We start from the raw sequence: 12,855 nt of genomic DNA on the forward strand, positions 1-12,855 counted from the left end.
AATCCGGAGACGTATCGGTATTGCCCGAGCTATGTATCTTCATCAAATATCTCAGAGCTTGCCCGGGATAGTGGATGCACCAGAACACAGTTTGAAAAGCAGCTGTCGAGTATTTACAGTCCAACAATATGCTCTGTCCTTCCAGAACGCTTCATTTAGATCGATCTTGAAACACTGAAGCTTCAACATTTATCCCTGTAACAAAACACAGAAGATATCAAATATCTCAGAGCGAAGAGAGCCCATGGAACAGACACTGATCATTCAAACATCGGCTTAATGCTGGAAATTTTCAGTCACATCAACACTTCAATGAAGTTAATGTGAAAATCCCCTAGTCGCCATACTCTGGCGCCTGTTCGGATACACTTAGGGAAACTTTAGCATGGCCAATGCACATTACCAGCACATCTTTCGGACTGCGGGAGGAAACCGGAGCACCCGGAGGAAACTCACACAGACACAGGGAGAATTTTCAGACTCCACACAGACAGTGACTGAACCCAGGTCCCCAGCGCTGTAACGCAGCACGGCTAACCACTGTGCCACGATGTCGGATTATTCTTGCAGTACTTTTACTATTGCAATGTAATTTGATGCAGTTGAACGTATGCATGAGAGATAATCCCAACTTTATTTTGTTGCTGGCGATTCGCTTTATTCAATTAATAGTGGTTATAAACGCCCATTTTAAACAAGAAGGAGCCACCAAGATTCCGATAAGATGCCTAGTCTAAAATAACAACACAAGATGCAAACATGACCCTGGATTCACATTCATTTCCTATATTCTTTAGTTATTTGCATTTAAATCTTTCCATCGTAATGTTACCCCTTAAGTTCTGGTTATTAACGTTATCAATTATTGCTGCGATAATATAATGAGTAATTGAGTGGACTCGTTGAAATGAGAGAGTGGAAGAAATCGGATTGTCTCAACCCTGAACTTTAGGGAAAAGGGGAGAAACAGAAGAACATAGAGCCAGTGTGAAGACAGAGACGGTCAGAAGCAGGACAAAGGGAGATAGAGAAACCAAGGCGGAATGACAGAACGAGATACATCGGTCCCAAACAAAAAGAGAACCGGAGAACCCGACAAATACAATCCTTTTAGTACTGGATATCAGACAAGTCAGGATTGTGTGCGAGTTGGGGGAGAGAAACTCGGAGGTGATGGCGTTCACATCTACCTGCTACCTTGGTCCTTCTAGGTGGTGGAGGTTGAGGATTTGGGAGATGCTGTCAAAGTTCTCATTGAGTTCTAGATGTATAAAATCCCTCTCCTTCACCCCGGCCCCTTCTACTTCTCGCTGTCTCCACTCTAGACCAGGTGTCAGATTTCCTTTCTTGACAGACATCAGCATACCACTTAGGTTTTTATGACAATTCAGCAGCTTTCCTCCATGTCTGTGTGGGTTCAAAGACAAATCAAATCAAATCAAAGACAAATTATTTGATTTTTGTCCAGAATATTAGCCTCTATAACTGACCTGAAGTTTATTAACATCAGCAGAATCAGATCCTAATGGATATAGCTCAGTTCTCAATCTGATTGACAACACAATCCAATCTCTGGAGTTAATTGTGAATTTGCTGGTGTCTCAGCAGGTTGGATGTCTGAGTAAATCCCATCCCACACTCAGAACACGTGAATGGTTTCTTCCCAGTGTGAACTCGCTGGTGTGTCAGCAGGTTGGATGACTGAGTGAATCTCTTCCCACAATCATTGCAGATGAACAGTCTCTCCCCAGTGTGAACTCGCTGGTGTCTGAGCAGTGCTGATGATTGAGTGAATCTCTTCCCACACCTAGAGCAAGTGAATGGTCTCTGTCCAGTGTGAACTCGCTGGTGTGTCAGCAGGGTGGATTGGTGAGTGAATCCCTGCCCACAGTCAGAGCAGGTGAATGGCCTCTCCCCAGTGTGAATTTGCTGGTGTGTTAGCAGCGTGGGTGACTGAGTGAATCCCATCCCACACATAGAGCAGGTGAATGGCCTCTGCCCAGTGTGTGTGCGCTGGTGTGTCAGCAGGGTGGATGACTTAATGAATCCTTTCCCGCAGTCCGAGCAGGTGAACGGCCTCTCCCTGGTGTGACCACGCTGATGAGTTTCCAGCTGGGATGGGTAATTGAATCCCTTCCCACAGTCCTCACATTTCCACAGCTTGTCCCCATCATAACTGCATTTATGTTTTGACAGGTCAGATGATCGATTGAATCCCTGACCACACACAGAACACGAGTAGGGTTTCTCTCCGCTGTGAACGGTGCTTTTTTCTTCCATGTTTAAAATATGGCAATATTCAGGTTACGATAAATTAGCCGACTGTATCATTCCCTGATGTGATGTTTGGTTTCAGTTTCCCAACTGCAAATCGTCCCCTTCTAAAATCCTGTGAAATTGATTTAAAACAGAAAAAAGGGAGTGAGAGAGAACCCACAAAAGCACAAAGACAGGTTGTGAAATTGAGCTGAATGAATCTGGTCATTTGTGGGGCCGGCACCAGGAAAAAGTGACCATGAAAACTGCTGGATTCAATTGATTCACTCATGGTCCTTCAGGGAAAGAAACCTGCCAACTTATCTGGACTCTGCACCCAGGTCCTATCCCCGGAGCCCCACATATCCTGTTACTTCCCGAACCTACACATCTTGGGGCACTAAGGGGCAATTTATCATGGCCAATCCACCAAGCCTGTACGTCATTGGACTGTGAGAGGAAACAGGAGCACCCAGATGAAAACCCTCACAGACACGGGGAGACACAGTCACCCGAGGCTCGAGTTGAACCTGGGTCACTGGAGCTGTGAGGCAGCAGTGCTAACCACTGTGCTACCCTTTTTCAAAGAACTGGAACAATTTTGTGAAATGTCTGGGACTATTTTATTTTGTTAAAGACACAGTATGAATACAAATTATCTTCGCTGCCCTGATTTTGTTGTTCTGCTCATCAGTAAGAAATTGGAAGTGAAAGAGTGAAGCAGTTTGATGGACAAGATGTTCAAATTCTGTCACTGGGAAGAATTTCAAAACATTGCCCCTCACAAACATGGCGGCTACGCATGCGCCCTACTGTTCCACCTCTTTCTCCAATTCCTCTCCGATCTCCCATCCGCCAAGGAACAGCGGCCGGGCCGGAGCGGGCAAGAGGTGACACCAGCGAGAGCAGCAGCCGAGAGGGTTACAGCGAACCCTGGTGGACTGGAGGGGAAACAGCAGCAGCACAGTCTCTGCACGAAGGCTTCCGCAGTTCAGCTGCTCAAAGACTCTGAGAACCTCTTCAAATGTAAACTTCAGCTTCTCACATTCACCTATCCATCCCTTCCTCCATCCATCTCACCATCCCTCCCTCTCTCCATCCATCCCTCTCCCTCCATCCACCCCTCCTTCCATCCATCTCACCATCCCTCCCTCTCTCCATCCATCCTTCCCGACACCAAGAACCATTCACTCTGCACAGCAGTTTCACCCTCATTCCTCCAGTCTGTATTCCAGCCTTCATCACATCCACGCTGCTCCCAGATATTTTAGACCAATAGATATTACAATTCAAACTTCACAGTCTCTACAATTTAATATTTGTTCAGTAACCTTATAGACAGCAGAGAAATCATCAATTCCAAACCAACCCGAGCGAGAGGATATATTTATACATTTTCTCATTTCACAATAAAACCCACGCACTGAGTTTCAAATTTGCTTCTGTCATTATTTTAGTGATGATGTGGAGATGCCGGTGTTGGACTGGGGTAAACACAGTAAGAAGTCTCACAACACCAGGTTAAAGTCCAACAGGTTTATTTGGTAGCAAAAGCCATTTGCTTTCGGAGCACTGCCCCTTCATCAGGTGAGTGGGAGTTCTGTTCACAAAGAGGGCATATAAAGACACAAACTCAATTTACAAAATAATGGTTGGAATGCGAGTCTTTACAGGTAATCAAGTCTTAAAGGTACAGGCAATGTGAGTGGAGAGAGGGTTAAGCACAGGTTAAAGAGATGTGTATTGTCTCCAGCCAGGACAGTTAGCGAGATTTTACAAGCCCAGGCAAGTCATGGGGGTCACGGATAGTGTGACATGAACCCAAGATCCCAGTTGAGGCCATCCTCATGTGTGCGGAACTTGGCTATCAGTCTCTGCTCAGCGACTCTGCACTGCCGTGTGTCTTGAAGGCCACCTTGGAGAACGCTTACCCAAAGATCAGAGGCCGAATGCCCATGACCGCTGAAGTGCTCCCCAACAGGAACAGAAAACTCTTGCCTGGTGATTGTCAAGCGGTGTTCATTCATCCATTGTTGTAGCGTCTGCATGGTTTCCCCAATGTACCATGCCTCGGGACATCCTTCCCTGCAGCGTATCAGGTAGACAACGTTGGCCGAGTTGCAAGTGTATGTATCGTGCACCTGGTGGATGGTGTTCTCACGTGAGATGATGGCATCCGTGTCGATGATCCGGCACGTTGTGCAGAGGTTGCTGTGGCAGGGTTGTGTGGTGTCGTGGTCACTGTTCTCCTGAAGGCTGGGTAGTTTGCTGCGGACAATGGTCTGTTTGAGATTGTGCGGTTGTTTGAAGGCAAGAAATGAGGGTGTGCGGATGGCCTTGGCGAGATGTTCGTCTTCATCAATGACATGTTGAAGGCTCCGGATACGATGTCGTAGCTTCTCTGCTCCAGAGAAGTACTGGACGATGAAGGGTACTCTTTCCACAATGTCCTGTGTTTGTCTTCTGAGGAGGTGGGTGCGGTTTTTCGCTGTGGCGCGTCAGAACTGTCGATCGTTGAGTCGAGCACCATATCCTGCTCTTATGAACAGGATTATGTAAATTATGTAAATTATTTTGTAAATTGAGTTTGTGTCTTTATATGCCCTGTTTGTGAACAGAACTCCCAGTCACCTGATGAAGGAGCAGTGCTCCGAAAGCTAGTAGCTTGTGCTACCAAATAAACCTGTTGGACTTTAACCTGGTGTTGTGAGACTTCTCACATTATTTTAGTGCCCAGCAGATTATTTGGACTGAAATTGGTCTCAGCCTGTCTCTGTGTTGTGAGTGTGTGTGTATTTGTGAAGTCAGAGTGTTTTTTTGTCTGCATGTCTGTGTGTGCGAGTTTGCCTGTGTCTGTCTGAGAGTGCATTTCTGTGAATGTGTTTGTCTTCGAGTTCGCCTGTTGCTATTTCTGAGGCAAGTTTCAATTCTCTAAATAGATTTGTCTGCGTTAATATGAAAAAAATAGGAACAAGAAAAATCCAGCAGCACAATCCTCCAACGTTTCTATGTTTGAAAATTACCCTTCAGTAGCCTGAGGATTCAGTGATCTCCCAGGCAGAGGCCATTTACCTCACTTCGCCACTGTGATTGTGTGGAATGAAGGAATCTTGTGTTATTGTCAGTATTTTCATGTCCGCCCTCTCTGCTCCATCCGGGAAGATGGCCAAGCGCACCAAGAAGGTGGGGATCGTGGGGAAAGTTACGGTCAATTGAGCCAGGGTTTTATTCTGGGACCTTCCTGCCCAGAAGTAACATCAGCTGAGATTGTAACTTAGCAGCAGAAACCCATCTTCTGTTCTATTCCCCCAATTCCCACAAAATAGTTTTTAGATTTGGGTGAGTTTGTATAAAATTGACAAAGGTGGAGATTCAAACACTTAACAAGTGAATAAAGGCAAAAGATTCCACAGATTCTGCACAAACAAATTAAACTTTACTACACACAGTGAGAAAGGGAAAACAAGTTACAATATGTGGAAGGTAAAACATTCAAGGACTTTAGAGAGGAAAGGGAGATGGGATGGTAGTTTACAAGGGCATGTGTCAAAGATATTTTATTGAGAAGTGGGTGATGATATCGGATTTGAAGGAGAGGAAGATATTGACAATATCAGCTGATATGGAGAAGTTGTGCTGTCAGTAGCTCAGTGGGAATAGGATTGAGGGATCAAGAGATGGGTCTCATGGGCAAGATGAGCTCTAAGAGGACATGAGGGGAGGCAGGAGAGAAACTGCAGAAAGATGAGAGTTCAGAGCTCAGACAAAGGGCAGCGTTAGAGGAGGTTTGTTCCAGTGAGTTAGGGGAAGGAGAGAAGCAGTAGAGGCAGCTGATTGGATTGTCTCAAACTTAGTGACAAAGAAGATTGTGAGTTTTATTCCCAATGAGCACTTGCGGGGAGGTGAAGATGGGAGAGGGACAAAGGGAGAGCAACTCAGAAGGAATTCAGTTGTGCTGATGATATTAAAAATATTCACAGTACTGAACACAAAGATAATTTATTTGACTTTTATTCAGAATATTAAACCGTATAACTGGCTGGAGTTCATTAACATCAACAAAAACAAACGCAATGAACATATTACAGTCCTGGATAGGATTAACAGCAGATTCCAATCACTGTGGTTACTGGTGAATTCTTTGGTGTCTAAGCAGGTAGGATGACTGAGTGAATCTCTTCCCACTCTCAGAGCAGCTGAATGGTCTCTCCCCAGCATGAGCTCGCTTGTGTCTCAGCAGACTGGAGGACTGAATGAATCCCTTCCCATATTCAGAGCAGGTGAATGGCCTTTCCCCAGTGTGGGTGCGCTGGTGTAGAATGAGATCATATGATCGCCTGAACCCAGTCCCACAGTGAGAGCACCTGAACGGTCTCTCATCAGTGTGAACACGTTGATGGGGCATCAGTTCACCAGAACTTTTATAGCACTTCACACAGTCAGAGCATTTAAAAGGTCTCTCCCCATTGTGAATACGCTGGTGTATCAATAGTTGGGATGACCGAGTGAATCCTTTTCCACACTCGGAGCAGGTGAATGGCCTCTCCCCAGTGTGAATTCGCTGGTGTACAGTAAGGTTATGTGAATGCTGGAACCCAATTCCACAGTGAGAGCACCTGAACGGTCTCTCATCAGTGTGAACACGTTGATGGGACATCAGTCCCCAAGAACTTTTGAAGCACTTCCCACAGTCTGAGCATTTAAAAGGTCTCTCATCAGTGTGAACACGTTGATGGGACATCAGTTCCCAAGAACTTTTGAAGCACTTCCCACAGTCTGAGCATTTAAAAGGTCTCTCATCAGTGTGAACTCGCTGATGAGTAAGTAGGTTGGATGACTGAGTGAATCTCTTCCCACACTCAGAGCAGGTGAACGGTCTCTCCCCAGTGTGACTGCGCCGATGAGTTTCCAGCTGGGATGGGTAATTAAATTCCTTCCCACAGTCCACACATTTCCACAGTTTTTCCATGGAGTGGCTGCACTTATGTTTTGCCAGACCAGAGGATCGGCTGAAGCCTCGTCCACACACAGAACCCGTGTACGGTTTCTCTCCACTGTGAACGGTGCTTTTTCCTTCCATGTTCAAAATCCACTGATATTCAGTTATGATGGCAGTTCCTGATATGATATTTACTTTCAGTTTCCTGACTGCAAATCGTCCCCTTCTAGTCCCTGTGAAACTGATTTAAAACAGAAAAAAGGGGATTGAGAGAGAACCTATAGAGACAGATGATGAACAGAGTCCAGACCGAAGCAACAGTAAAAAAAAACACGCAGGAGGCCAGGAACTGAGTTCTGCATCCAACACGCAGCCTGATTCAAACCGGCTCCTAACTGTGTTTCCAAATTCGAAGCTATAAAACAATAACACAGGAAACTCTGTAGAGACTGTATCTGGGACAAAAAGAACAAATCCTCGAGATATTCAACAGGCCAGGCAACCTGTCAGAGTCACAAACAGAATTGAGGGCTCAGTTTGCTGACTTGCCCTCAGTCTATAATGAAACATCTAGAGTCAGGCATTGACTAATGGCGGTCACATTTCCCACAATGCTCTGCGCCTCAGAAATCCCTCCATTCAAAAGTTGTTCACCGTAATTCACTAATCATAGAATCCTTCCAGTGCAGAAAGAGGCCATTTTACCCATCGAGTCTCTGCTGACTCTGAGAGCATCTTTCCCAGGCTCACCTCCTATCCCAGTAACCCCACGCACTTACTCTGCTAATCCCCATCCTGACCTTTTTCTTCATCCTGCCTGCAACCGCAACAATATATTCTGTACCCTTACTGTGCAAACTCCACACAGACAGTCACACACCCACGGCTGGAGTCGAACCCTGGCGCTGTGAGGCAGCAGTGCTAACCGCTGTGTCACAGTGAAGGGAGTTTGCCGCAAATTTCGGGTGATAACAATGGACTGGATGCTGCTCAGAATGTGGAGCACTGCAGCAAAGTACAGAGAGACAGAGACAGAGCAGCAGACTGGACTGAGAAATGGAGTCTGCAGACTGGAACTGGCAGCATGAGGAGAGGTTATTTAGTCTAACACTCACAGCAATCTACAACCCACCCCCATTACCGAGACAGTGAGACAGAGATTACAAACACTCACCAACACAGCTCCACTGAAACGTCCCAGGAAAAAGAGGGAATCTGTGGCAGTTCCTGTCCTGAAATAGCCCCAGGACTGTCACTCAAACCCCCAACCCGGCCCAGTTCACAGCTCAGCCTCTCAGCTTGCAGCTTCCTGCACCTTGAGCCAACCTTGCCCAGGTGTGGGAGGGATGTGGAACCCCAGAGTGGGGGGAGGGGTGACCTCCTGCTGTGTCCCAAATAGTTTCTCCTTCCCCTCCCCCTTGGCGCTCTAAGGTCTGAATGTGCATGTGTTGATGGACATTGCAGAGCCTCACTGAGCTGCGCCTGTACCTTATCCTCGGTCACCCCCTCTCCCTGGGTTCAGTGTGTTCAGTTCGGTGCTTCTTTCCCTGCTGAGCTGAACCTTCAGTTAATCAAAAACAGAAAGTGCTGGAAAACCTCAGCAGGTCTGACAGCATCTGTGATCATCCAGACTGGAAGCATTAACTCTATTCTCTCCACAGACGCTGAGATTTCCAGCATTTTCTGTTTCTGTTTCAGATTCCAGCATCTGCAGTATTTTGCTTTTATCTTCATTTGAACAAACATTCTTTCATGGCCTTTACCCCCATTGCTCCTTTCCAGAGCTTCCCACCTTCTGCTATTGTCCCTGACTCCCACATTAACCCTGTCATTCCTCCCCTTTACCCCGCTCACCCTGTCTGAAGTCAGGCTCAGAGTTTTCCCGCCATCTCCCCCTCCCCCAGCCTCCACATCCCAACACCCGGAATCTCTAACCCAGCGGTTCCAGTTTGTCTGGTTTGAGTTCAGATTTGCCGCAGCACCGACAGGATTTCACTTCAAACCAGCCGGAACTGACTGCTCACAAATCCCTAAATGTTTCTCCAGCAGCCCGGACTTGTTAACGTTGTTTAAAGTCAGCGCCCAAATGCAGTTACTTTCCTCAGTTTAAAAAGCTTCTCCGGTTAATCCCCCAAGACCCGAGCTGGGGTGTCCTGTGTAAGAGACATCTGTTCCAGATGTGACAATTCTTACACATTCTCTGCTTGACATAAAACGGAAAACGCTGGAAATACTCATGAATGAAAGCAAGTTGTTGCTTTCGTCAAAAGGGTCACCTGGACTCGAAACGTCAGCTCTTTTTGTCTCCTTACAGATGCTGCCAAACCTGCTGAGATTTTCCAGCGTTTTCTCTTTTGGCTGGAAATACTCAACAAGTCAGGCAGCCTCTGTGGAGAGAGAAACAGACTGAATGTGACCTGTCATCGGAACTGGGAAATATATTATTATTTCTCGCAACTGAAAGAGACACTTTACCGCCTTCAGAACAAAACTGAGCTCAACAATTTTACACCACAATCTCTGCCCCCATTGTGTTCTGTGTTTCGTTGTTGCTTTTTTCACCTCATTTCCCTCTTGTTTACTTTACATTCAGACTATTGCTCACCAGCTATTCACACCTCATCCAGAACATCTTTTGTGTCTTTACTTGTCCCATTACCACTCGCTTTGGTCTTGGGCCGTGAATCATTTTGTCAGTTTGCGGATCTTACATTTTGTTCTTCTCCACCTCCCTCTCTCAATTCTTCAGAGGTCAGTCTTTGACAAAGTGTCATCTGGACTCGAAACGTCAGCTCTTTTCTCTCCTGACAGATGCTGCCAGACCTGCTGAGATTTTCCAGCATTTTCTCTTTTGGTTTCAGATTCCAGCATTCACTGTAATTTGCTTTTATCCTGATTTTCTTTGTGTGGCTCTGGGGAGCGCATTGGACTTGAGACGTTAGGGACAGAGAGAACTAGATTTTTCTCTCTCTCTCAGGGGGTCTTTGGTCTGTGGAATTCTCTTCGCCAGAGAGCAGTGTAGACAGAGTCATTGAATATTTTTAAGGCTGAATAAATGGATTCCTGATTGACAAGAGAGTCAGAGGATTTGGGGGTGGGGGGAGGGGAGAGGGGACGGGGGGGGGGGGGGGGCGGAGACAGAAAAATGGAGTTCTGGCCACAATCAGATCAGTCGGGATCTTGTCAAATGCTGCAGCAGAGGGGCCCAATGGTCCACTGCTGCTCCTCATTCATATGGATGTTTGGCTGTATGTTTCACTCTGTTTCTGCCTTCATAGAAGCTGCTGGGCCTGTTGACTATTTGTGGCATTGACTGTTTTATTTCAGATTTTAAGACTCTGTAACATGTCACTGTGTAATCCAACAATTAATCCAGTTCTCCTGGATTTCTACTCTGTAACATATCACTGTGTAATCCAACAATTAATCCAGTTCCCCTGGATTTCTGCTCTGTAACATGTCACTGTGTAATCCAACAATTACTCCAGTTCTCCTCGATTACTACACTGTGGCATAGTGGTTAGCACTGCTGCCTCACAGCGCCAGGGACCTGGGTTCGATTCAAGTTTTGGGTCACTGTCTGTGTTGAGTTTGCACATTCTCCCCGTGTCTGCATGTGTTTCCTCTGGGTGCTCCAGTTTCCTCCCACAGTCCAAAGATGGGCGGGTTATGTGGATTGGCCATACTAAATTGCCCCTTAGTTTCAGGGGGAATTAGCTAGGGTAAATGCATGGCATTAAGGGGGTGGGGCCTGGATAGGATTGTGGTCGGTGCAGACTCAATGGGCCGAATGGCCTCCTTCTGCACTGTTGGATTCTATGATTCTAGTTAGAAGTCTCACAACACCGGGTTAAAATCCAACAGGTTTATTTGGTATCACGGGCTTTCGGGACGCACGCGCATGCGCGCACGCACGCACCCACACACACGGGTTGATGTCAGTCTCAGTCTAATCCAACTGCTGGGCACCAAAATAATAACAGAAGCCAATCTGAAACTCAGTGTGTGTGTTTTATTGTGAAATGAGATAATGTATAAATACATCCCCATAGCTCCGGGTGGGAGTGGAATTGATGATTTCTTGACTGTCTGTCTGCACTGCTGCCTCATAGTGCCAGGGACCTGATTTAATTCCCGGCTTGGGTCACTGTCTGTGCAGAGACTGCATGTTCTCCCCGTGTCTGTGTGGGTTCCCTCCAGGTGCTCTGGTTTCCTCCCATGGTCTGAAAAATGCACTGTTTAGGTGCATTGACCCGAACAGTTGCCAGACTGTGGTGACAAGGGGAATTTCACAGTGTTAATTGCAGTGTTAATGTAAGCCTTACTTGTGACTAATAAATAAACTTTAACTTTTAACTTGAATTTTGTGATCTCATAGAAACGTAGAATCTTACAGTGCAGAAGAAGGACATTCAGCCCATCGAGTCTGCACCAACCACAATCCCACCCAGGCCCTATCCCCGTGACTCCACATATTTAACCTGCTAATCCTCCTGACACTAAGGTCAATTTTGCATGGCCAGTCAACCTAAGCAGCACATCTTTGGACTGTGGAAGGAAACCGGAGCACCCGGAGGAAACCCACACAGACACGGGGAGAATGTGCAGACTCTGCACAGACAGTGACCCAAGCCGGGAATTGAACTCAGGTCCCTGGCGCTGTGAGGCAGTAGTGCTAACCACTGTGCCACCATGCCGCCCTCATCTTCTAGAACAAATAGTAAATTGTTGAGATTATAAAGTTTGAATTGTAATATCTAATGGTGTAAAGTATCTGGGAGCAGAGTGGATGTGATAAAGGCTGGAATACAGACTGTGGGAATGAGGCTGAAACTGCTGTGCTCAGTGAATGGTTCTTATTGGAGGGAGGGATGGGAGGAGGGATGGATGGTGAGAGGGAGGGATGGAGAAAGGGAGGGAGTGTGAGGTGGATGGAGGGTGAGAGGGATGAATGGGGGTGAATGTGAAAAGCTGAAGTTTACATTTGAGGAGGTTCCCAGTCTCTCTGATCAGCTGAACTGGGGAAGCTTTTGCACAGACTGTGCTGCTGCTGTTTCGCCGCCGGTCCACCAGGGGTCGCTATATGCCTCCCAGCTGCTGCTCCTCCCAGTGTCACCACTTGCCCACTCCAGCCCCTCCAGTACACCTCACTGGAGCCCCGGGCCATTCTTGCCATCCTGCCAGGTCTCGGGTACTGAGGCCAATAGTAAAGTTTATTTATGTGTCACAACTCGGTTTACATTCACACTGTAATGAAGTCACTGTGAAAATCACTTTGTTGCCACACTCCGGCACCTGTTCGGGTACACTGAGGGAGAATTCAGCATGGCCAATGCACCTAACCAGCCTGTCTTTTGAACTGTGGGAGGAAACTGGAGCAAATCCACACAGACACGTGGAAAATGTGCAAACTCCACACAGTGACCCAGCCGGGAATCGAATCCAAACCCCTGGTGCTGTGAGGCAGCAGTGCTAACCACTGGGCCACTGTACCACCCAGTGCTCTAAGGTTAAGTTTCTTCTTCAAATCAAAGAAGATTCAGTGTCACATCAGGACGGGGAAAAAGGAGTCCATTGGCTTCAGATGGATAATGATAAAAGTGAATATCCCAATTTATTCACTTCATTCCTTCAAGCTGAGGTTTACAAAGTGAAAATTC

General features: G+C 46.7%; 2 protein-coding genes across 2 annotated transcripts in view; both read right to left on the bottom strand.

Annotated features, from left to right (window-relative positions):
• The window catches only part of LOC144483022 (uncharacterized), a 1,062,789-nt gene that overhangs the window by 96,092 nt on the left and 953,842 nt on the right, over positions 1-12,855 (bottom strand). The gene's annotated exons all lie outside the window — the stretch shown is intronic.
• On the bottom strand, positions 1,579-7,225 carry LOC144482981 (uncharacterized). Its single transcript, XM_078201809.1, has 3 exons — positions 6,387-7,225; positions 3,030-3,036; positions 1,579-2,079 (listed from the first exon to the last, which is right to left on the bottom strand). The coding sequence occupies exons 1-3, from the start codon at positions 7,223-7,225 to the stop codon at positions 1,579-1,581; spliced, it is 1,347 nt and encodes a 448-aa protein (XP_078057935.1).

Source organism: Mustelus asterias, unplaced genomic scaffold (assembly GCF_964213995.1).
Source record: "Mustelus asterias unplaced genomic scaffold, sMusAst1.hap1.1 HAP1_SCAFFOLD_44, whole genome shotgun sequence".
Classification (NCBI taxonomy): Eukaryota; Metazoa; Chordata; class Chondrichthyes; order Carcharhiniformes; family Triakidae; genus Mustelus; species Mustelus asterias.

Coding starts and splice junctions, on each gene's coding strand:
- LOC144482981 (XM_078201809.1), bottom strand. CDS start 7,225: ATGGAAAAACTGTGGAAATGTGTGGACTGTGGGAAGGAATTTAATTAC.